We start from the raw sequence: 26,146 nt of genomic DNA, 5'->3' as shown, positions 1-26,146 counted from the left end.
ACCCCAAGTACCTGTCATGGTAAAAATTAAACTGGACCACCAGGCAGGGTGGGCACGGGAGTTTTCATTCTTAATGTACTTCCTGAAATACTCAGCGAAGGTCTTGCAAAGATTCAATTCGTAGCATCACTGTCATCCAGTGTCTTCCTTAGGAATTCATTGCCTTTGGGATCAGCAACATCTTCTCAGGATTCTTCTCTTGTTTTGTGGCCACCACTGCTCTGTCTCGCACGGCAGTCCAGGAGAGCACTGGAGGAAAGACACAGGTAGGAACAACAGCCTTGTGATATCCATCTCAGAGAACAAGCCTGAGGAATGGCGCCCTGGGAAGGCTTACACAGAACTGAGCAGGACAATTCGTCTTTGCGACTTGTGCTTCCTAATCTGATTCACCTCAGGCCAGTTCCTCTCATTCCACTCCCTCACCTAAAATCTCTTTAAAAACAACATTTATGGTATTCTGATACAGCGATTCTCAAATCTCTTTGTGTCAGTGCTCGCCTGGAATGTAGCTACACTTACCTGCTTCTCCATGGTCAATAACAACTGTCAAGGAAACAGTAATAAAGGATGCTGATTTTTGTTAATTTGTTGCCGGGGGGAGAGAGGGCCTAGTAAAAGTGCTTCATGGCTTTGGGAGTTATTCTGTTTTCAGGAAAGTAAAAACCTTTATTTACATTTCCTTTACAAGGATCAGGAACTGCCTCCAGGGGCCTTTGGTCCCATAGAACAACAGTTTGCTAGCCAAGAATATTTTTGTTGTAACATTTTTGGCATTTCTTCCTGAGTAAGATTTATGTTCTTCAAGTTCTGAATGTGGGTTTAATCTTATCTTTTAAATGTGGTTTGTAGTTGTTGCCTTTACAAGGTGACCAAAGAGCCAGCATCCCAGTTAATCTCTGGATAATCCCTCCTTGAGCGTTCAGAAAGCTCAGGGGCCATGCTCAAAGGCGACTGTTTCCAGCAGGATGCTGTCAAAGAGTCCACACCAAACAGATGGGCACAAAGGACTGACTCAGAAATTGTGCTTCTGTCTCTTACACCTTGAGGGTCTTATCTTCCTCACACTCAGGAAAAAACTATTATTTAGGAGTAAGAGGTGCATTGAGACGACAAAGAACAACAAACCCAAACTACACAGTGCAATGCACACACACACACACACACACACACAGAGTCTTCAGATGGATTTTATTAAGGCAGAGACACTTAAAAAATATAAGTTGGGCACAGTGGCTCATGCCTGTAATCCCAGCACTTTGGGAGGCTGAGGTGGGCAGATCACTTGAGGTCAGGAGTTCGAGACCAACCTGGCCAACATGGTAAAACCCCTTCTCTACTAAAAATATAAAAATTAGCCAGGCATGGTGGTGGATGCCTGTAATCCCAGCTACTTGGGAGGCTGAGGCAGGAGAATTGCTTGAACCTAGGAGGTGGAGGTTGCAGTGAACCAAGATTGTGCCATTGCACTCCAGCCTGGGTGACAAGAGCAAGACTCTGTCTCAAAAAAAAAAGAAACACACACACACACACACACACACAAAAGAGAATAACTGAAAAAACTAATGACTCCAACAGTGACTTGCCCAGGGAGAGCTTTAATTGTCCCAATATACATGTGATGCTCCTTTCCTATTTATAATGGATCTTGTGACAGACTTGGAAAAATTGACTTCTTCCCGTTTTTTGGCTGCTTTTCAACAAAAAATTTTATTTTAAGAATTTTTCTTAATTTTTTTTTTGCAAATGTTTCCAGCTCTGAGGGAGCAGGTAAAAGAATACAGCTCATATTCGGAGGCATACCCAGAGATCTGTGGTCGAGGGGAAGAGGTCAGAGCCAATTTCCAAAGCTGGGTGCATTTCAGGCTGTAGCTGTCAGCAGTAGGAGTTTCTGCCACTTTCATTTGAGATGGAGCATTGACAGGCTCTCCAGAGCACATGGTCTTCACTTGGTGCACGCAAATCTCAGACTGCTGATGTCCATTCTCCTGATGTTACCTCCAGGCTCAAATGAGGCATAGGTTGGCTGTTCCAGTAAGAATGCCCATGTAAAGTGACCTCCTTGGCAGAGGGCTTGGGGGATAATAGTGTTCTGGTAACCTAATATCCCCTGCCACACACTGGCTTGTATTATATTTAGGAATGAAGGATGCCAGGATTTCAGCATTAAAGAATGAAACAAGTGAAGAAATGGCTTGATATTTAATTGCTGAAATCTATACTAAATTCTGGGGTTAAAAGTCTAAGTGCCTGAACTGCAATCCAGGGACTCATGGACAAATAAACTGGCAGGTCTTCTCTTGTGTGGCTTCTCCTGTTTTCTCTTATGTTGGAACTTCAGTTTCAGCAACTATAAAATGGGAATGATAACTGCATCTCTCTCATAGGGATAGTGTGAGGACTAAATAAGAAAATGTAAAGTCTTAGCACATACTTGTAAATGCTCACTGTTTCACTCCTCTAGGTAAGAATAGCATCTATGATACGTATATTGTGGCTGGCACATAAGAAGCACCTGGCATATATCTGGTGAATGAGTGAATGGAAGAATGAGTATTGGTGGACATAAACTGTTTTTTTTTAGCACGTCTACAGATTGTAGAAGAATTAAACATTGCAACCTTTTCTTTCTCTCACCCCCATCTGACTCCTACTGACTCATGGAAAAGTAATTCTGATTACAAACCACTCTTTAGCTCTGATTATCCCCTCCCTTGACAGAACAGCTTTTTAGTAACTAAATCTGCTTGTAGATACAAAGTCTACAGAGTTTCTCACAAACAAGCCTTATCAAGTAAGTACAAATAATTGATCACTCACCGATTTTAATATAGTGGTCAAAATTAGCCTTGGCCCCCTATAATTGGAAGCTAATTATGACATATACTTGGCAAGTAGGTGGCCCCTCTCCTGGCATGAGTTTGGCAGCTGACTTGGTCCTTGTTCCCAAATCTCCGTGTCTTTCTCCAGTTTACAGAGCCCTGTATCCACAGTGAGATAGATGCAAGTGGCTCCATAAATACTGGTTGTGTAATTGCATGCAAGGAAGGAAGGAAGGAAAGAAGACAATGGAAAGAAGGAGAAGGGAGAGGAAGGGAAGGGATATGAAGGGAAGCGAAGAGAAGGGAGGGAAGGAGGATATCAGCTTCTCCACTTAGAAGAGGGGAAAGAGCACCACGGTACTGGGAATCTAGGGTGGGAATAGGAAGAGCATAGAAAAGGGAGCCAGACACACAAAGCTTGTCTTTTAGTACCTCCTACACATCATATTGCCTCAGGCTGCCCAGCTATAATCTAAATATAAATGATCAATTTGCCAGGTGGAGTCAGTGCTTTCTAATTAAGTTTTCTAATTTTCTGTTTCTATTTTCTGTGTCTGTCTGTCTCCCTTGACTCAGACTTCTTGCACTAGGCAGTACTTCCCTGTTGCTTCCTCTCTGATTGCTTTGCTTTTAGTTCCCTGTCTCCTTTTCTTCTTTGTTTCAGACCTTCTAATCTTCACCGCGGCTCTGCCCCAGCTGTCTCAACAGAGAATTCATTGGTCAACTAATCAAACCAGAGAATAGTCCCCACCCCCTCAGCCTCTTTCCTATTTACGGATCATAGGAGAGCTATTTTTGCCAGTGAAGGTAAAGTTTCTGAAGCTTCCTTTTACCCCTGCTATTGCCCCGTCACTCCATAGCCACTGTTTCAGGCTGCCTTGGGGCAAAGCTCTGAGCCTGCCTCCATGGAACTGTTGGAGGAAGCAGGAGACACAATCCCACCTCTCCATGTGCCAATGTGGCATTTTGAATTTGCAATAGGATGAGTAAATTTGTTTTATCTGAGACTTTAATGCGACCATGTGCTACAAGTACGAAGTGTTATCAGAATTGCTATTATAACTGCACCTTCAATAATGCAGAAGAATCAGCTATGTGCCATAAAAATATATTTCCCAAGGATATGACAATGATCTCTGTTGTTGGGAAAGTGGTGGGTAGTCCATGTTTCCTGCCATGGCAAATAACTAGAAGGTTGGCCTCCTGAGTGGACACTGAAACTGCAGCTGTGTAATATCTCCAAACAACATCCGTGTCGAACTGGCTTTACTTTCATAGGATCAGTCTCCATATTTTCTTTAGCTTCTCTGCCATAGTATATATAGATGCCATTTTCGTTCAGCTTTGTAATTTGAGCAAATGATTCTCATTTTTCTCAACAGTATTGAGCAGAAGGGGGAGGCAGGGAAGTATGAAGTGTGCCTGTGAACAAGCTGTCTCATACACACATCCAGTGAGCTGGACGACACTAGGGAGAAGGATGAATTCTTTTCATGGGAGGTGTGTGTTTTCCAGGTTGCTGGCATCATCTCTGCTGGGATTGTGATGATCGCCATTGTTGCCCTGGGGAAGCTTCTGGAACCCTTGCAGAAGGTATAACCCTGCTTCTCTGCATACCGATTGCATAATTTCCCGTCACTTCTCTGCTACCAGAGAAATAACAGGAGATTTAAAAATCATCACATGGAAAACCATTCCCTGAATAACACAGCCTTCTCTGTCTCTCTTGGCAGTCGGTCTTGGCAGCTGTTGTAATTGCCAACCTGAAAGGGATGTTTATGCAGGTGTGTGACGTTCCTCGTCTGTGGAGGCAGAATAAGATTGATGCTGTAAGTTGCCTACCAGCCATTTTTATCTGAAATAAGATTTGGTTCTTATATGCTTCCTGCCATAACCCTATATTCCCCCATCCCCTAAGTCTTACTTGCACTTTGGGAACCCCAGAGGAGAAATTAGAATTGTGTGGATAAATCAAAGCCATGAAGTCTTCCATGTGAACTGCATTTTGTTCCTGTATCTCTAGGAAGGTCAATTTTCAGCAAGAATCCCATATGAGGCTCATTCATACACCTTTGGCCTTCTAAATGCAAAAAACCAACCAACCAAACAAACAAAAAAGTTTAAACACCCTAGTTTAGAAGGACAAACACATACAAAACAATGCAAAAATAAAATACAAAATGTAAAAGCCCATGCTGACTTTAACTCTGACTAACATAACCTTCACAACTATTCTGAGAAACTAAAAATCAGAAGCTAAATCCTTCAGAGTTCCTCTCTAATTTAAACCATAAAAAGAATGAGAAGACTTCCTACATATTGATATGGAAAATTTTCCGAGACAAATCGTTAAGTGAAAAAGAGACCAGAATAGAAATGCTAGGGAAAAGCACAGACACAGGCAGAAATAAAAGCGGATACACGGAGGGAGGGAGGTTGGGAATGGGTGGAGAAGGGGAGGGTTGTGAGCAAGAGTTTTTCCCTTTTTAATGATAATTTGCTCCTGAGCCATGCAAATATATTAGCTGTTCAAAAATTTAGAAATGAATAAAATGGGACAGTTGGTCTTAATTGGGAAGTCCAGTTTCTACAGCCACTTAAATATGAAATGAATGAAGTCACAATATTTTTTAAAAGCTGTCATTTGGCCAGGCACAGTGGCTCAGGCCTGTAATCCCAGCACTTTGGGAGGCAGGAGGATCACTTGAGCAAAGGAATTTGAGACCAGCCTGGGTAACACAGTGAGACCTTGTCTCTACTACAAATAAAAAATAAAAAATTAGCCAGGCGTGGTGGTATGTCCCTGTGGGTAATCCCAGCAACTCAGGAGACTGAGGCAGGAGGATCACTTGAGCCCAGAAGATGGAGGCTGCAGTGAGCTATGATGGTGCCACTGCACTCCAGCCTGGGCAACTGAGAATGTGACCCTGTCTCAAAAGAAAAAAAAAAGCTGTAATTTGTTTGTGGATAATTGATCTTATTTGTACATTTAGTTATCACATTATGGTACCTGATACATTAATATAATTCTTTTCATTTCTATTTTTTCTCTAGGTTATCTGGGTGTTTACATGTATAGTGTCCATCATTCTGGGGCTGGATCTTGGTTTACTAGCTGGCCTTATATTTGGACTATTGACTGTGGTCCTGAGAGTTCAGTTGTGAGTAATGTAAAACCCAGATTTCCTATAAACAGAACAACACATCCTGATCTTTCTTATGCCATTTTGATTAATATAGTGAAATCACTTTCTTTCATTATGGTTACTGTATATTGAGTGCTTCTATGAATTAAGCATGCAGTGTTTTACAGACATACTTAATCTTCAAAAGCCTATGAATCAGTTTTATTAGTCTCATTCTACAGGTGAGAAAAGAGAAATTCAGAAAGGGTAAGAAGCATCTCTAAGATCCCATAGCTAGTACATGGCAGAGCTAAGATTTGAACTATGCATCTAGTCATGTGCTCCACTGCTGTGCTCTCCTTTCAGTCACGGTAAGACTAAAAGGTACATGGTTTAGCCAAAGGCTGAGGTTGTTTTGTAGTTTCTTCTTTAAATGAGATGAAGAATGTGAGGCGCTGGGCCCCAGGCTTGGAACAAGACAGCTGCTATATATTATAGTTCATTTTCTTTTTTTAATGCTAGTAACCAAAAGTTACATAACCCAGAAAGGAGGACCTTAAAATAGCTGATGACAGCCAAAATTCATTCAAATCTGTGATATAACCAATAAGGCATATAACACAATTATGTGAAGGAAACAATTAGCTCATGTGCAGAGTGAAGGCAGCAAAGACATGATTTAAATAATAAAAAACAGCCTGTGAGGGAAGGGGAGTGGCCTAAGGTGGTTTTTGGTTGATTTTGTTTTGACTCTAGAGAGGCATTAGTTAAGTGCCCTCCTGAGCCTGGAGGGGAACAGTGTCTCCCTCCTCAAAGTGTCCGTCGTCTTTCCAGACTTCTGGCCCCTGCTCTGCCTGTGCTTGGGCCATGAAGGAAGAAGATACGTGGAAAAACATCAAGATGCACGTCGTCAGCTTAGCGTCAGCTCACCTCTCCTGTTTCACCAGCCAGCTCTTCTTGCCCTCCTTCCCTACCTTGGCTTATTGATGCCTGCCCAAAAGGCTTGTGTTTTCTACCTCAGCACCCTAAAAATGATGGGCCAAGGGCCTGAAAAACTTTGCAAGCTCCCAAAGTACCCAATTTGCTGCTAGGAAACATCTCCGAAAGCACCCTTAGAAGATGCTGTCTCTTATGTTGTATATGCCTCCGTGTCTATTTTTTCTTGTGTGGGTGCGGTTGGGAAAGAAGGGTTTTACAGAGACAGATTAGCTTATGAACTTTTAAGTTAAAAATCAGCACAACCCTGCAAGCCAGGGAAAAACTAGTGGCACATTTTAGCTGCTAGTTTGATATCTAGGCTTTTAGCCAACGAAAAGCAGTATCCTCCACAGTACTTAATTTCCAGAAATTATCATGCTGATCCAGAGAGCACAATGCTGAAAGTACACTAAGCAGATACTCTTTCTTCAGGAATTGTATTTAGCATGTCTGTAGTCACACATGAAGAATCACGGAATTTATCTGATTGCATCAGGAACAGGAAATCACAGTCTGGTTGACTGACAGGAAAGACTTATTTCTGGTCCTCCCAGTCTCCTATTTCTATAAAAAGGGACGAAGTCACAAAGAAGAGCCAGGCACTGGAAGACCCAGGGGTTAACACAGAGGCTGTGCTGCCCTTTACCTCCAGTCCTTTTCTTATTTCTCTTAACCACCGTTTACTTAACAATACAAATCAGCATAATGCTGATGACCTTTCAGGGTTATGGCAGGGCTTAAATAAGATTTCACATGTGTGAAATCTCTTTGCTTATCCTATAACGTGTGGCACGTGCAAGTATGATGCTCATTATTTCTCTCAGCCATCAGAAGAGAGGCACAGTTTCTCCCCTCCCCTGCCGATTCCACACAAACACCAGCTGTTCATTTCAGAGTTAGCTACAGGAAAATGTCATCTGCAATAAAGACAGAGTCCAAAACACCAGAATGATGCGCTCTTTAGTAGCTGTTGTTTTTAACTTTTTATTCCAAAATGTGGCTGTTCCAAAAAATCTTGACCTTGATTTTTTTTCTTCTAGTCCTTCTTGGAATGGTCTTGGAAGCATCCCTAGCACAGATATCTACAAAAGTACCAAGAATTACAAAAACGTAAGTGCCTTTGTGAGACATTTGCTGGACTTGGGTTTACTAGCCTGAAGTTTCAGCAGCTCCATGTTAGCTACAAGGTAGCCAAGGGGAGAAGTGCCTGTTGGGAAAGTCTGTTCGCCCACAGGGAGTGTCACAAAAACTTTTGATCCAAAGTGCCTTCTGACATCCATGGTTTATATGAATTTTGTCCACACTAGCTGAATGTCTTTTTTTTAGGTGGAGTCTCACTCTGTCAGCCAGGCTGGAGTGCAGTGGTACGATCTCAGCTCACTGCAACCTCCGCCTCCTGGGTTCAAGTGTCTTTCTTGCCTCAGCCTCCCGAGTAGCTGGGATTACAGGCAGGTGCCACCAGGCCTGGCTAACTTTTGTATTTTTAGTAGAGATGGGGTTTCACCATGTTGCACAAGCTGGTCTCAAACTCCCGAGCCCAAGTGATTTGCCCATATTGGCCTCCCAAAGTGTTGGGATTACAGGCGTGAGCCACCGCACCTGGCCAGCTGAATGTCATTTTGATATTAAACCGTTGTAAGAGGAATTTAAAAATAATAGGCAATTAGGTTATTTCTAGATGTTCAACCAAAATTTTATTTAGCTGTTATATAATTCTTATCCTCCGTGAGATTTTTTTTACTGAGTTCTAACAAGAGATGATCAAGTTCTCTATGACTAAGACCTTACTATTTGACACTTTGCTTTATCCTTGGAATTAGGAGAAATAATATATGATACAGGAAGTGAAAAACAAAGAAATTAAACTTCCCATTGATGGGCTTGTGTCACCTGCAAATAAAATTGCTTAGTGATAACCAGGGAAAACAAAGATAAAAAAGCAGAGAAAGTAAATGAAGGAAATACAAAGATAGCAATAATAATAATAATAATAATGTGAACCCTAGGAAGTTGTAGTCTAATTTTACCTTAACATTAAAAAAATGTTGGACACTGAACCTGGAATTTCAGTACCTGCTACTTAATTTATTTCTGTGATCTTTCTGTTATGTCGAGCCAAGTGCCATTAAGAGCTAAAATGATTTAGAGATTTCTTTGGCTTTGGGGCAGGGAACTCTAAGCTGAGTTAGGGAATTCTGACTTCTAGGCTCCATCTTTGTGAGACTTTGCCCAAATCATTCAGCCTTTGTGGACCTCAGTTTTCTCATCTGAAGGAGCTAGACTAAAACTGCTATTTCCTGAAGACTAGAAAAGGCTATGATACTATGATTCATGGGTTCTATTTTGGATGTGGCCATGGTATATCAGGGTGAGAACAGCAGATGATGTCATAGGCCTCAGTTCTGCAAATCCCCTTGGTTTTGCTGTTTTTCTTTGCTACTTTTAAAGAATGTTAGCAAAATCAGGGGGGTTAGTGGTATGAACTTGAGGCAAATCATGGCACTGTTCTAAGCTTCAGTTTCTTTATCTGAAAATCAGATAATTGAATTAATTGCTTTCTAAGGCCCTTTCTAACTTTGACCTTCTGTGAGACTACAGAGGTCAAAGAGTTTTTGTAACCTATTACCTCCTAGCTGAGATGAAGCCCCTATTCAAGAAAAGTTGAAGAGGCTGGGCACAGTGGCTCATGCCTTGTAATCCCAGCACTTTGGAGGCTGAGGAAGGTGAATCACTTGAGGTCAGAAGTTCAAGACTAGCCTGGCCAGTGTGGTGTAACTATCTCTACTAAAAATGCAAAAATTAGCCAGGCATGGTGGTGGCACCTGTAATCGCAGCTACTTGGGAGGCTGAGGCAGGAGAATCGCTTGAACCCAGGAGCTGGAGGTTGCAGTAAGCCAGGATTGTGGCACTGTACCCCAGCCTCGGCAACAGAACAAAACCCCATCAAAAAAAAAAAAAAAAGAAAAGAAGGAAAGGAGGGAAGGAAGGAAGGAAGGAGAGAGAGAAAGAAAAGAAAGAAAGAAAAAGGAAGGAAGGAAGGAAAGAAAGAAAGAAAAGAAGGTAGGTTGGGTGCTGCAACCCAGCTCCTCTGAGCAACTGTGACCTGGCTTCTTGCTAAATAGCTAGAAATGTAATTAAATACCTGAGGCCTGAAATTATTTAACCTCAGACAATTTCTTTTAATGCCAGATTGAAGAACCTCAAGGAGTGAAGATTCTTAGATTTTCTAGTCCTATTTTCTATGGCAATGTCGATGGTTTTAAAAAATGTATCAAGTCCACAGTAAGTATTTTATCCCTAGAAATTTGTTTTCTAACCTCTTTTGAGACTTCATTCATTCTACAGGTATTTATTGGGCTCCAACCAGGAATAGGCCTTAGACCTTCTTCTCTTTGTGTAGGGCAATGAGAATTAAAATATAATATCCTTGCCTTCAAATAATTTACAGTCTATTTGGGGATTTAAAAAAACACATATGTTGAAATCCAGGTAGCAATAACTATGCCAGACAAAAAATTAGAGATGTTTCCAGGCAGAATTTGAGTAAGTTCCAAGTAAGGAGTATAGACAGTTGAGAGTTCATAGAAGGAAGAGATCCAGTTAGTTGGACTAACGGACTTTGTGTGGCAGTTAGCGGAAGGAAAGAAATCATGTCAAGTGCTTGAAAACTGTATGAGCTGAGAGACAGTGGAAATATGCATTGGAGGTAGGGTTGCCAGTTGCAGCAAAGAGTAAAAAATACTAGTGAAATAAATAAGTAGAAAATTCTGGTACTGAATGTCATGCTATGCTTTGAACTTGGAGTTTGCCTCTAAATCAGTGTTTTTCTAAGTGAGTTCCAGGGCAAACTGATTCAGAGGAATGTTCACAAAGGAATGTTCACAGAATATATAACAAAAGGGCTCTGTGATACCAAGGGAATTTGGAAAACACAGACTTAAAACAAAAGAGGTTTTTTGTTTTTTGTTTTTTTCTGTTTTGACTTTTACTGTCTTCCCTGAGCTTCTGGGTAGGAGTAGGGTAGCCTGGTAGCAGAGGGAGATCTCCTCCATTGGACCTTATGATTTCTTTTTCGGCAGGCTATCTCAAGGAATTATACCCTTTGAGAAATAGTCTTTCCAGATAACAGTTGCCATTACTAAGCTTTAGATGCCAGGCATTTTAAGTAACTTGACATTTATTTCCAAAGGTTGGATTTGATGCCATTAGAGTATATAATAAGAGGCTGAAAGCACTGAGGAAAATACAGAAACTCATAAAAAATGGACAATTAAGAGCAACAAAGGTGAGACAACATCTTTCTTTTCCCCCTTAAATTCTTTTCTTTCCCTGATGAGAGCAGGTCTAAAATTAAATGTATCCCCTTTAGTACCCGGATGTGTATGACAAATGATATGTATGTATCAAAGAAAAACTGAGCTGTTCTTGTAGGCAAGAGGGAATGGAAGGGAATGAATAAAATCAGCAGCACTGCCTGGAAACATGGGATGTGATTTTTTTCCCCACCATGGACAACATCTGCATTATTTTTATGCTTTATTTTTACTGAAGGGAACAAAGTGCGTGCAAATTCAATGCCAGAAAACTACTCGCCATAGAAGGCAGAAAGTCCATAAAGTTTTGAAGCTATTAATTTGTACTCAGACTCTCTGGCCAATGGCAAAGTTCCATAATCTTCCAGAAATCAAAAGTTTCCTGGCTCCTCTGTTCTCTCATTTTTCTTCCTATACAATGTCAAAGTTTGGGCTGAGGTGAAACTCATCCTTAAGAATTCATCTCCTTGATGTTTTGCTTACCAAGGAACCGTGTGTAGGACTTTTGAATAATTCGATACGAATGGCTGAAAGACAGTTCAAATCTTTGACAATGAAGTTAACAGTGTTTTCTTTGTTTAGAATGGCATTGTAAGTGATGCTGGTTCAACGAATAATGCTTTTGAGCCTGATGAAGATATTGAAGATCCGGAGGAACCTGATATCCCAACCAAGGAAATAGAGATTCAAGTGGATTGGAACTCTGAGCTTCCAGTCAAAGTGAACGTTCCCAAAGTGCCAATCCATAGCCTCGTGCTTGATTGTGGAGCTATATCTTTCCTGGACATTGTTGGAGTGAAGTCACTGCGGGTGGTAAGGTTCTGGTTTCTGAATTATATATTTGGAGCTTTGGCTACAGTAAAATGATATGGGTTGTCCAGTTTTGCAACAGGGCAAATGCGCTTTGTAATTTTTCTAGGTGAATGCCTTTGTAAAAAAAAAAGTAATATTTTAAAGCATAGGCTCTGGAGCCAGGCTACTGCACTAGCTTCACCACTTACTAGGAGTATGACCCTGGGCAAGTTGCTTAATCTGTCTATATCTTGGTTTCTTCAACTGTAATATGGAGGTAATGGTGGTATCTACCTTCATAGGTTGTTACAAGGATTAAATAAACTAATATAAGGCCTTTAGAAGAGTATCTGGTTCAGGCCGGGCACGGCGGCTCACTCCTGTAATCTCAGCACTTTGGGAGGCTGAGGCGGGTGGATCATGAGGTCAGGAGTTCAAGACCAGCTTGGCCGATATGGTGAAACCCCGTCTCTACTAAAAATACAAAATTAGCTGGGTGTGGTGGTACATGCCTGTAGTCCCAGCTTATTGGGAGGCAGAAGAATCTTGTGAACCTGGGAGGTGGAGGTTGCAGTAAGCTGAGATCGCACCACTGCACTCCAGCCTGGGCAACAGAGCAAGACTGTCTCAATCAATCAATCAATCAATCAATCAATAGAAGAAGAGTATATGGTTCATAGATACTCCTCAGCAACTTCACATTTATTATGTTTTATCTTTCTGAGCACACGGAATATAAAAAGAAGAAAGAAAATGGGCAAAAGTCTGTTAAGTATTACATTTCTATTTGTTATGTTAACAGCCACAGGATAAGGAATACCAGGTACATGGCAGGACTGGAAAAGCCAGGCATTATTGAGAGGTTAGAGTAGGAAGCAGGTCAGGCATCTGGAAGGTCAAAGCAAGAGTTGAGACGTATACAGGATAGAAACGTTAGTAATATCAGAAACCAGTTGTGCAAGCTGAACTTCATTAATTCTTTCAACAAATAGATGTGAAATGCCTAATAAGTGCTAAGCACTCTGCCAGGCACAAGAGATTAGTGATGAAGTGAACACGGTTTCTACCTACATGGGACTTAGCAGTCTGGAGGAGAAGGCAAATATTAAGTCATCTTACAAATAAAAACTGTAATAAATGCTCCAAAGAAGATGAATAGGACATCACCTGAAGCACCAAGTTTAGGTGAAGTTTCACGTAGGTATCAAGAGGGTCAGGCAGAAAAGTAAGCAGGTTCAAACCACCAACAATCAGATGTAATAATATAAACCTGACTCCTAACTGAGGCTCAGCTTAGCTAGGGCTTCTTCACTACCTCTGTAAGCACAGGAAATGATTCCAGGATGTGGGTAATAGGCAGGTAAGGTAGAGAAGTGATTATGCTTGGCAAAAGAGTATGAGAATATGCTGACAGGTTCTGTTCTGATTCTTTTAGCAGATTTTGTTATTAGCTTATTTGAAAACACTCTTGTTCTTTGTTGTACATTTCACTCTAAGCACTGGCTGAGATCCATTGTAGATTGTATTGGCCAGAGGGTTTACTGAATTACTTCTGGGGAGGGTCTTAACATATTTAATGCCAGAATATTTCCCAAACAACAAATATTTACTTTCAAATATTACAATGACAGTTATGAAAGCTAAAGAAGACTCCAAACTTTATACTTGAACAGAGGTCTTAATTTGTTTTCCTCCACAATTTTCAAATTCTCTTTTATTATTGACCATGTCTTGACTTTTTAAAATTAAAATTTTATTTTGACATAATTGTAAATTCACATGTAGTTGTAAGTAATATTATTTAGATCCTATGTACCCCTTACCCAGTTTCTCCCAATGAGTAACATCTTGTAAAACTGTAGTATAAAATCACAGTCCGGACACTGACATTCAAAACAGAGGCCTTGACTTTTAGGTCAGTTGTAATATTTTGAATCAGATGAACATAGCCACACCTGTATCTCTTCTCCAATCAGTAGGGGCTATTTTGTTTTTTTTTTTTTGAGATGGAGTTTTGCCCTTGTCACCCAGGATGGAGTGCAATGGTGTGATCTCAGCTCACTGTAACCTCCACCTCCCAGGTTCAAGCAATTCTCCTGCCTCAGCCTCCCTAGTAGCTGCAACTACAGGCATGCACCACACACCTGGCTAATTTTGTATTTTTAGTAGAGACGAGGTTTCTCCATGTTGGTCAGGCTGATCTCGAATTCCTGACTGCAGGTGATCCGCCTGCCTCGGACTCCTGAGTACTGGGATTACAGGCATGCGCCACCACACCTGGCCTAATAGGGGCTATATTAAGAAGCCTCTTGAACTCTCTTCTTTCTACAAATGTTCATTTAGCACCTCCATGCTATCAAATGCTGTGCTATTGAGCACTGGATGTTGCCATCTCTTGAGATATAATCCTATTTGTACCATTACTGTAGGTTGAAAACCTCCATGGTTTTGCAATAATAACCTTTCCTTAAAGTCCTGATTAACCATGAAAGTAATGATGTTTGTCCTGAGCAAGTAACTGAATGCTACTGAATTATGGGTAAAGTTATTCATTGTTACAAACTCTCATTTTTTATTTTTAGATTGTCAAAGAATTCCAAAGAATTGATGTGAATGTGTACTTTGCATCACTTCAAGGTAAATACATATATCTATATATCTGCCTGTAAGACTTTCCCCTAAGCTCTTTCTCCTACCTGGAACTGTGGGCACATTATGTCTGAAGGCCTTTATTTTTATTTTTTTTAAAGATCTCCGTTGTCATTATTTGCAATTCTAGAATCTGGCAATGCTTCATTCCATAAAATAGAATAAGTGTTTTAATGAACTAAGTGGAAGAGGTCGATTTTATAGACAGAAAAGGCTAAAAGAAGCAAAAGCAAAACAACCAGGAGTATATTAGTCCTTTCAAAGTTACTTTTCTTGTAGGTAAGGGACAGCGAGACAGAACAATAGGAAAATAATGGATTAGTTAACATGAGGTCATGTCAGGATACTTTTTTGTATAAGGATTATTGCAGAGGATGCTTCATTATTATGCCAACTGGAAATTTAAACTGGCCTGTTTTGGGAAATTTGCTGTTACCCCTCTTTCCTGATTTCTTCAAATGTCAGATAACAACTTAGTTTAGCTTTGATGACTTGAAACTTTAGCATGAATGACTCCATTTTGATTTTTAGTCTTGCCGGTTGGGGCCTAGTGCAGGAGCTTAGTCTAAAACAATGGCCTTTTATTTTTATTTTTTATTTTACTATGTGCCTGTGCTTTTTGCATGACCCCAGGATGGGCACAGCTGCTTGGTCCCCAAGCCACCGAAGGTTGCTTTACTTCTTTGTTCCGGCTGCTAGGAGCCACAGAGCTCTGGGTGGGCAAAGCTTAAGCGGAGTAAAACAATGGCCTTTCCCATTTTTAATGGATGATTTCACCCCTTTTGATCAGGCTCTCACCTAGGTGAGAGAGAGCGAAATGTAGGAGATCGGCGCTACTCTGTTACCATCATTTTGGGTTTCTGGTCTCAGGAAGTCATGTGTAGTTACGGTGTCCTCCTCATTATCATGCATTTCTCTGAGTTTTTGTTGTTTCAGAGAGAGACCATTTGATGCCTGACAGATGGCTATAACAGAAACATTTAAAACTTTGCGAGGGTATAATGTACAGGAAGCCTGCTATTATGACCATCAGGAAGATAACACCAAGGGTTTATAGTATGCTTCTTAGCCAGGGTTCCCATGAACCAAACCAAATAAAATTGAATAGCCAGACAAGGAGTCTACCTGTTTTAACCAACAAGTCTTTATAGTACCTGATGTATTTATATATGGGCAACAAGAAATGTCACCAACAGCACAGATTCTTCCTTGTTAAGTTAGCAGGTAACCTAGCATTCCACGACTGGTTTAAATTAAAGCAGAAAGTGTAAGTTACCCAAAGAAGCTACTGGCTGTGAAATTTTAACTACAGCAGTATCCTGCCAAGTGAAAGAGGTAGGCACAAGTAAGGGAAAATTAAAAGGAATAAGAATCTTATGATAGGGAGTCTTGTTCTGACAGTCTTGGAGCCGCTACAGCATGAAGTTGGCAACTTTTTGTTTTGGTTTGCAGTTTTATTGTCTCTAGTTATGGCATCCAGCGTTCTGATGAACCCTCTGTGTGGCCCACACTTTAAGCATGAGATTCATCTCTTGAAATGTGTGCTGAGCTGTTCAGCTTCAGCTTGTAGAGCTTCAGGAACTGAGTAGTTCTTGGTCTTCATTGGAGTGTTGTAGCCAGATAGTAGTGAAAGCTAAAAGAATTAAGAATCCAGTTCATTCTACAGGTAGATAGTAAAAACTCATAAACATTGAACAGGGCTACAATCTAAGAACAGTTGCACTATGCTTTTCTTTTGACCTGTATTTTTTTTCTGTAGTCACCTCTATTTCTATCAAAGACAATCATAGTTAGACCAATTTGTTTACAAAATAAGTTTAGTCTCAAACTTGACCTGATTGATTATTTACACAATATAGCAAGAATAACTACATGGGTGACTCCTTTTAAATTTGCTTTGCCAAGCCAGGTGAGGTGATGCATGCCTGTATTCCCAGCGACTTGGGAGGACAATGTGGGAGGATTGCTTGAGCCTGGGAATTCAAGGCCACAGTGCACTATGACTGTACCTGTGCATAGCCACTGCACTATAGCCTGGGCAGCACAGTGAGACCATGTCTCTAAAAAAGAATTGCTTTGCTAGAAATTTTGACAAGGAATCTCAGATTGGACTTTTTACAACTTCTTGATGCTATGAAGTCAAACCAGGGCAGACTTTAGACTTTGCCTGATGTATTAATATCTTGAAGTTACTGGGCCTCCCAGTAAGGGACAACTTTTTATTTACTCACTAGAAGGTTAGGAGTCCTTAAAGCCAGGAATTCTGTGTACACTTTCAACTATGATATTCTAGTCAAAGCCTTGATAACATAACCAATGTTTTCCAATTTTATTCTATTAAAAAGAATAGATTCTTATTGAACTTTTATGTAAATAATCATATTGCCATAAAAACAAGAATACTCATGAAAACTTTCCAAATTCTGGAAGGATCAGGTAGAGAGGAAAAGCAAATGTTTCAATTTTTGTTTATGAAAGTTTGCTTAACCAGGGTGGGTGTGCTTGCTCACATCTGTAATCTCAGCATTTTGGGAGGCCAAGGCAGGCAGATCGCTTTGAGCTCAGAGTTTGAGACCAGCCTGGCAACATGGCAAAACCCACTACAAAAAATACAAAAAATTAACTGGGCGTGGAGGCTGAAGCTAGAAAATCACCCGAGCCAGGGAAGTGGAGGTTGCAGTGAGCCCAGATGGCACCACTGCACTCCAACCTGGGTGACAGAGACCCTGTCTCAAAAAAAAAAAAAAAAAGAAAGAAAGAAAGAAAGAAAAAGTATGCTTAACCAAATGGCTGTAAACTACAGATAGCTTTAAAAAACTTTTTTTCTGTAAATCTGGAAAACAAATGTTAAAAGAACCAGCAATGTTTCAAATAAAAAAGTCATAAAACCCATAATTCTTCTTCATCAGTACATGTAATTAATTCTTGCTCTGTTTGATCTTGGCTGGCAGTTTAATTCCATCCAATGGTATAAATTCAAAGTTATTAGAAACCTGTATTTGTCAGAGTTCTTTTCATTCTTCCCATATAACTCTTTGAAGTCACAGCACTTTAGAATTACAATGGCTTACACAGAGCTTTCAGAAAAAGTATCAGAACAAAACAACTAACTGTGGACATCAGGACTTACAGTAGCTATACTTAAAAGATCTGATGAGAGTTATCTAATTGACCAGGATATTTGGTTATTTCTGTGTCACACAACAACTTAAAATAACCAAAATTATGACTGATAGCATTTATACCAAGATATATCACATTTCTAGGAATGTTATATAATTTCGGAACACATTAATAAGGTATCTATATAAATATAGCTCAAAGAATGTTAAACACCATTTCTTAATTTAACAATGCTTCCCATATGATTTAACATATCAGATAAGGCCAGTTGGGTTAACATCTCTCTTTCACAGATTCTTTGAGAAATTCCAAGGTCCTCTGGAACATCCCACAGTTAGTTCAAGGTCAAAAAGACTTAAGTTTGATTTTTGAGAAGTTCGTCAAATACCAAAGGATTAAAACATTTGATCAAAATAGGATCACAGGTCAAAAAATAGGATCAAAGTGACAAAAGAGTTCAAAGGCACAAAGCACAAGAGTTACCCTGATGAAACATGAAATCTGTTTTCTAGGCCAGTTATCTAGAAGATAAAGAAAAACCTCTCACAATTTTCTGCTAAGAGAAAACCAATGCTCTGAAAAAACTCTATTGTTTCAACTCATGGGCCCAAACTTTAACCTTGCGTCAGTTTAATATTTTTGCTTTAATACTAATGCTCAATTTTTAGAAAAACTTACAAATAATTCCCTTCTAATTTTAGCCAACTCGATCCATAATTTTTTCATGATATTTATCTTCTATAAGCTTTCTACAACTTGCTTAAACCTTCATTTTGCCCGACGTTTCCTTTTTGAAAATTGGCATTATACCTTAGGACAAAGATTGACTTGTTTTTCCTCCTTATCATATGACCATATAAAGCTGTCTCCTATACAAAAGAAAAAATTACTCTTTTCAATTTTCTTTTTTCTTCATACTTATAAATTTTCCCCACATCTTTCCTTCCTACTTGTTCCTTTCTGCCTTGTTTTGATTTTCTTCCTAAGTCCATATTTAGAAACAGCCTTTACATACCTCCAATTGCCAAGCTAGAGTTAAGATTTAAATAAATAAATAGGCTGGGCATGGTGGTTCACATCTGTAATCCCAGCACTCTGGGAGGCAAAGGTCAGAGGATCACCTGAGGTCAGGAGTTGGAGACCAACCTGAGCAATATGGCGAGATCCTGTCTTTATTATTATTATTATTTTTAAATGAAAAAGTGTAAAAACTCTGAGAACATTTTTGAATCCAGAAAGATATTACTTCCAATTTGTGCCACAGAGCTGGTAATGTATGGAAATGTGTGTCTTGACAGTGGTGGGGGGGATACTGACAATGGGGGGATATTGTCATGAGGATCCTGAGCAGAGCTGAAGATGACTTAGATTCCTTAGAACAAAAGGATTCTCAAGAGTGTGAGTCTCTGTGTCTGTCTCCATGTGAATGTATGTGTGTAGGAAAATGCTAATGCTTAGGCTGAGTTCTCTAGCAGCAGAGCCCAAGATAAGGATTCTTGTACAAGTGATTTATTGAGAGTACACCAGAAGAGATTTATGAAGCAGTGAGAAGAGGAGGATGAGGAAGGGGAAGAAGCCGGTCAAAGACATGGTTTTTGAAGTCCAGCGTAGATTCCCGATTTTACAGGGAGCACCACCACGGGAGGAGCACCACCACCTTGAGGCAAGGGGGGCTGCCTTTTCCCCCCATATCAGTCAGTCGGTGGCTGCAGGCCAGCCATGTGTGGGGATAGAACCTCCCAGTTCTCTTTATTTATTTGAGACAGGAACTTCTACTGTCACCCAGTCTGGAGTGCAGTGGCACAATCGTGGCTCACTGCAACCTTGAACTCCTGGGGCTCAAGTGATCCTCCGACCTCAGCCTCCTGAGTACCTGAGACTACTGGTGCACACAACCACACCTGGCTAATCTTTGTAGTTTTTTTGTAGAGATGGGGTTTCATCATATTGCCCAGACTGGTCTTGAACTCCTGGGTTCAAAGTGATCCACCCTCCTCAGCCTCTCAAAGTGCTGGAATTACAGGCCCCATCCTCTTTAGATGACACAGCCCCCACTGGGCAAGGGAAAGTCTCCAGACAAGGGCCCAGCTGTGAAACATTAGCAGCCAGGCCCACAGCAGCAGGAGGATGGATAACACGGCTTGGCCAAAGGGACATGACTGTGCACCAAGGTTGACTACAACCAGTTATGGGATAACCATTCTATATGCTACTGGGAAAAAAAAAAACTCAGTCAATTCAGAGCTGGGTCACATTTTGGATATGAGAAAAATAAATAAATAAAAGGAGGAGCTACAAAAACTTACTATAGGTTGATGCTTAAACATTTATTTTCTTAGCTGGGCATGGTGGGGTGTGCCGGTAGTCCTAGCTACTTGGGAGAGCGAGGTGGGGGGATCTCTTGAACTTGGGAGGTGGAGGTTGCAGTGAGCAACGATTGTGCCACTGCACTCTGTCTCAAAGACAAACAAAAAATTTCTTTTCCTAGAAATTAACGAAACATTGTGTCTTTCTTTTCAAGATCATGTGATAGAAAAGCTGGAGCAATGTGGGTTCTTTGATGACAACATTAGAAAGGACACATTCTTTTTGACGGTCCACGATGCTATACTCTATCTACAGAGCCAGGTGAAATCTCAAGGGGGTCAAGATTCCATTTTAGAAGCGGTAAATATTTAACTTTTCTACGGATGTATCTTTCCTAAACTATCACAATTTCTATAAATGGCAGACATTACACAAATCTAGTGCAGCTGTTGGATTTTAAGCTATCTACGTAACTTCTTGGAGCCTCAGTTTTTTTCATCAGTAAAACGGAAGTAAAAACATTAACCTTGCTGGGTAGATATGAAGACTAAATAAGATAGTTTATAGGAAATAACCGCCCTTCTCCAAGGGGCAGGGCGGAAGATCGAGCCTCAACGCTGCCCAACACTCACGCTGCATTTAAAACCTGTGTGGCTGGCGTCAGTCTCGCGGTGGCAGCATTTTTCTGTCCTCCCCAGGACTGGGAGAGTGCAGCGCTCTCCTTTCCCTTTCCTGGTCTAGGAAAGCGGGGCGAGGCCGCCTTCTCAGCCTCCTCCCTGCGCCTCCCCAGACCCTCAGCTCTCCAGTGATTCTTAAGGCCCTGTGCAGGGAGTGGGTCACCCATTCAGCAAAAAGTCACTGAGGGCCCAAAATGTTTTGCCAGATAAATAGGACGGCTGAAAATGTTACCCTGGTGGTACAAATGGAGTATCTCTGTAGGCGCACGTTAGTTATGTTTTCCAAGGATATCAAAAGCCACTATGAGTGGAGTGGCTCCCGCCTATAATCACAGCACTTTGGGAGGCCAAGGTGAGAAGATCGCTTGAGGGAAGTTCAAGATCAGCGTGGGTAATTCGGAGGGACCCCGTCGCTACGAAAAAAAAAAAAAAAAAAAAAAAAATTAGCAGAGCGTGGCTAGCATGCCTGTAGTCCCAGCTGCTGAGGAAATAACCTGTTAGTACTCAGTACTTAATAGTTCTACAATGTGTAGGTTTATTAATAAAAGTGGGCATTAGCTATAATGCCTTTTTAGAATACTGAATCTTGGATCTTTGTGATCTGTGATTTGTGCACATAAATGCCACTTAAATTCCCAGCAATCTGGAAAACCTTGAATTATAAATGTCTTTAAACAGGATCCATCAGGCCATAAGTGATCTTTGAAAAAGAAATTTAAAAATCAACCACGAATAAGCCTGGGGTTAATTTTTCTCTACAAAATAGAATAGGCCCTGATGGAAGGCCTCATGGCTCAACGGTAGCGTTTCTGACTCCAGAATAGGCCTTGATTTCCTATGGGTGTTATTGTGTTAATTTCCCTGTCAAATACCCAGAAGAGGTGAGCATTCTGGTCTGGTTCATTGGGCTCGGACTAATGGTGCGTCTGGTGGTACAAGAACCTCATTTCTCACGGTGAATTTAGGGAACTGAAGCAAATACCTCTGAAGATATAATAACAATAATGATTCCAGTGACAGTGGATATTTTAAATTGCTTCCCATTTTTCTAAAAATAGAATAAGTAGATCCTTATTGTAGATTGGCAGTTGACTAAAGAAAAACTAACTTAGGAAATGATATTATATTATTATTTTTAGCCACTGGTAGTGGAGAGATTGTTCGATTTAATGTTCCTTGGCAAAATACTCGTCCTAACTACCAAGCTGTGGCTCTTTAAAACTAAAAAGGAAAAAAAGGAGTAAAGCTACAAATCTAAAGAAAAAAACTTCTTATTGTTGAAAATTCATAAACCTTTTTCATCCAGCTTAAAATTCTCTAACCCATAGGTGACAAGAAAGCAGGATCATATGGAGTATCTTTAAGAGACCCACATTAAAAGTAAAATGGAACCAAGATATCCAGTTCTTTCTCAACATGAAAACAGTTACTTTATTTGTTTATACCCATTCTTATCTAAGATCTCAGGCCATGAATGTCATAAAAACCACTAATCAAAAGTGCACCTACTAGGTTAGAGTCAATCTTGTTTGCAATCAGGGAGGCATTGTGAGTAGTTGGGATGGATTATTTTTTTCACCCTGAACAAACAGACTGAGCATTACAGAATGCTTGTATTACAAGCATTACAGAATGTATTGTATACTTACTGGTTCACTCAAAAGTGGGTTGGACATTCCTTGTGGCCTGTGAGATCAAGAGGCTTATATTTCTGTGTTTTCTCAGGGTCTAGTACAAATCTCTATACTTGGTAGGCAGGTGAACGATGATAAACCTCACCTGCGGCACTTTCCTTCAAGAAGAGCCCCTCTGTATCACAGATACTGTGACTGCAATGGCACAACCCTCTTCCTGTCCCTTTATTTAACCATCACAGGACTATCTCAGGACATGCCCAACTTGTAGTTAGACTTAGCCTCTACCTTTCCCATGATGTCATACCATTTGCACAGGGACTTAACCCTCTAATTCATTCTTATACTAGCAAAGAGAATAGGACTACTTGTGAGTTGAAAAGTAACTAAGTAGTATTTCAAAATGTCATCGTAGCCTGGATATGTATTTGGAGTTGCTTTGAAACTGTCCTTTTCCATGCAAAACACAAAGCCAAAATTGTCGTTGGTTTCCTCTGTGTAGAAGATTAAATTACATACTACCTCTAAAAGGTAGAACTTTTCTGAATAACCAGCTTGGTCCGTCCACATTGGTTTCCATCTCCAATACAATTAATTTCCATCAATTCAATTTGGGACTGTTTACTGTCTTCAGTCACAAGCTCTTCACTGTGCATTCACTGCACACTCAACGCTGTGCTAAGTGCTCTTAGCCATTGAGACATGCACTATTGACTGCTAAATCATTTAGGCAGAGGGGGTGACTTGGTAAGAGGCATACACGCAAGAGGCTGGGGAAGACAGCTGAAAAGGAGTTTAAACAATGGAGAACTATACAAGTTCACCTTTGAATGTGTAAAAAAAAAGATATATGGAAAGTTTTAGTTGGGAAATATAAAAGAGCAAGACAGCTGAAGAGAATTCTGAAGGGTATAAAGCATAGATGAGAAGCACCAGGAAAGCTTCAAATCATTTTCAGTGGAGCATCAGGTGGGTTGATGCTATTCTGTTTCCACCCTGTGTTCTCTTTTTCAAGATCACTCTCATTCAAGACTGTAAAGATCCCCTTGAATTAATAGAAGCAGAGCTGACTGAAGAAGAGCTTGATGTTCAGGATGAGGTATGATCATTTTCTTCTGAAGAAAATAATTTTGATTACATTTTGAATAATTAACGTAATACAAATAGTGACTATATCTGATTAAGAACTGTCAGGGAAAATAATTCCCCCAAATGTAAAAAAGATGACTTCGTAGAAGGGAAAAATAGAAAATAAGAGTTCTCCCTTGAAGACATTAAGTACTTGGGGACCTTTTGTCCCAGGCATTTGGGGATAATCAGTGACTGGCAAGGGCCAGCACGCTGCTCCTGATTTGATACCTACACCTCCTCATACTGCTCTTCCAGAGACGTATGGCCATCCGGTAGGGAAAAGACGAATAGAGGAAATTTCTGAGGCAGGAACTTCATAAGCCTCAGGAATAGCATGTGAGAAACAGAAACCCTTAGGACCTTCCTTCATATGACTGATAACGGCTTTAAAAACACACTCCCCTACCCTAGACTGATTCTGTGTATTTCAGATGCTCTTGTGGCATCAGACTGTTCCTAGGAAACTTGCCTGAACTTGTAGCATCTGAGTCAATTTTGCAGCTTCGCCACTGGGTAAGAGGTGAACACTGAAGGAAGATCCTAAAATTGTAAAAAGTTGAAAGATTTTTCTTGAAAAAAGCAAAAAAGAAAAAAAGAAAAAATCTTTCTTGTAAAAAGTTGAAAGAATCAAGCAGTCTAACATTCTAGCCCACGCAGAAATCCTTCCTGCACCATCCTTGGTGAATGTTCATTCAGCTTTTATATGAACATTTCCAGACATTGGTCACTAGTGGCTTCTCAAGGGAGTTTGTTACCTGGTTGGAGATCTCTAAATGTTAGTTGTGCTTACAAAACTGAATTTGGCCCTTCTGTAGTAACCACCTAGTGAATTGAGATCTGCTTTCCTTAGCAACGCAAACCTTCCCACTGGACAGCCCTTCAAATATTTGAGAATAGTTCTCATGTCTTCAGCAGACTCTCTTCCAGTTGAGACTCCCCTAATTCCTTCTATTCCTCACAAACATGTAGCCAATGCTCCTCTCATCATGATGGGAACACAAAACCCTAAATGTGGTCAGGGCAGCATGGAGATTATTCAATGGTGACCTACCTTGATCTCATCAAGATATTCCTATTACTGCAACTTAAAAATATGTTTCCGCCAGCCAGGCGCAGTGGCTCACGCTTGTAATCCCAGCACTTTGGGAGGCCGAGGCGGGTGGATCACAAGGTCAAGAGATCGAGACCAGCCTGGCCAACATGGCAAAATCCCGTCTCTACTAAAAATACAAAAAATTAGCTGGGCATGGTGGCGCATTCCTGTAGTCCCAGCTACTCGGGAGGCTGAGGCAGGAGAACTGCTTGAACCCAGGAGGCGGAGGTTGCAGTGAGCCGAGATCACGCCATTGCACTCCAGCCTGGGTAACAAGAGAGAAACTCCGTCTCAAAAAAAAAACCAAATGTGTTTCCTTTCATAATGGCAACATCAGAAGTTTGGCTTTTATTGAGCAGGAGCCAACTAAAGACTCAGGCATTTTCATACAAACTATGGCCTAGAAGAGTTCCCTACTTATATTTGTTTAATTGAGTTCTGACACTAATGTAGAACTGCACCTATTTCTGCTAGATTGCATCTTGTTGTTTCTTGTTTACTGACATAGTTTTGTATTATTATTGCTATTTTTTTGAGACTGAGTCTTACTCTGTCACCCAGACTGGAGTGCAGTGGCACAATCTCGGTTCACTGCAACCTCTGCCTCCTGGGTTCAAGAGATTCTTACCCATGCCTCAGCTTCCCAAGTAGCTGGGATTACAGGCGCTCACCACCACGCCCAGCTAATTTTTAAATTTTTTTTATTTTTAGTAGAGACGGGGTTTTGCCATGTTGGCTAGGCTGGTCTCAAACTCCTGACCTCAAGTAATCCGCCCGTCTCTGCCTCCCAGAGTGCTGGGATTACAAGCGTGAGTCACCGCACTGGCCAGTTTTTTAATTTATTAAAACTCATATACGATACTTCAGTCTTATCCTTTAGGTTAAAAATATGACGAAAGACAGCTTTAATTTCAAATGAAATTGCCGTTGACAATACAAAGCTAAAAATATGCTTACTATACACAAAATACATAGAAGAGACGGTATTCCTTCTCTTATAGACGGTATTCTATCATTCAGGATATTGTCTACCCTCCTGACCCCAACTTGGTGTCATAATCAAATCTGATTAGCCTGCCTTCTCTGCCTTTTTCTAGGTCTTGAAAAAATGTTGTTGCATAGAAAAACATTCAACCCCCTGTAGTGAAACCAGGCAGTAAGGATGACAGGCAGAGATTTTTGTGGAGGAAATACATTGCTTGAGTGAAACTCACAGTACCTGCATCTTGGCCCACCAGCTTAATGAGCACAGGAAAGTCATTATTGACCTGAGAAGTCCTTTTAGCTCTAAGACTCTATGGATATAGGGCAGCCTTAGTTTCAGTAAAAACTCATATGTCAAAATTAGAACTTGAGACTGCTATATTATAGGATATTTATTGATTGCCACATAAAAGAATCATTCAGGGAGGGTTTCTATAAATAGTGAAACAATATAGGACAGTGGTCGCAAGGGCATGGACTTTAGAGCCAGACAGACCTGGTGCTAGTCCTAATTCTGC

At 40.6% G+C, this 26,146-nt stretch overlaps 1 protein-coding gene across 1 annotated transcript in view; it reads left to right on the top strand.

Annotated features, from left to right (window-relative positions):
* SLC26A4 (solute carrier family 26 member 4) overlaps window positions 1-26,146 on the top strand; it is a 55,498-nt gene that overhangs the window by 26,569 nt on the left and 2,783 nt on the right. Inside the window, exons 9-19 of the mRNA XM_012455954.3 lie at window positions 153-266; window positions 4,338-4,415; window positions 4,556-4,651; window positions 5,877-5,983; window positions 7,966-8,035; window positions 10,115-10,207; window positions 11,115-11,210; window positions 11,821-12,051; window positions 14,613-14,667; window positions 20,324-20,469; window positions 23,436-23,519. Coding sequence (XP_012311377.2) covers window positions 153-266; window positions 4,338-4,415; window positions 4,556-4,651; window positions 5,877-5,983; window positions 7,966-8,035; window positions 10,115-10,207; window positions 11,115-11,210; window positions 11,821-12,051; window positions 14,613-14,667; window positions 20,324-20,469; window positions 23,436-23,519 — 1,170 coding nt within the window. The remainder of the gene's footprint in view (window positions 1-152; window positions 267-4,337; window positions 4,416-4,555; window positions 4,652-5,876; window positions 5,984-7,965; window positions 8,036-10,114; window positions 10,208-11,114; window positions 11,211-11,820; window positions 12,052-14,612; window positions 14,668-20,323; window positions 20,470-23,435; window positions 23,520-26,146) is intronic.

Source organism: Aotus nancymaae, unplaced genomic scaffold (assembly GCF_030222135.1).
Source record: "Aotus nancymaae isolate 86718 unplaced genomic scaffold, 86718_ANA_hifiasm-v0.15.2.pri h1tg000002l, whole genome shotgun sequence".
NCBI lineage: Eukaryota > Metazoa > Chordata > Mammalia > Primates > Aotidae > Aotus > Aotus nancymaae.
This window is presented reverse-complemented; position numbering and strand designations above follow the sequence as displayed.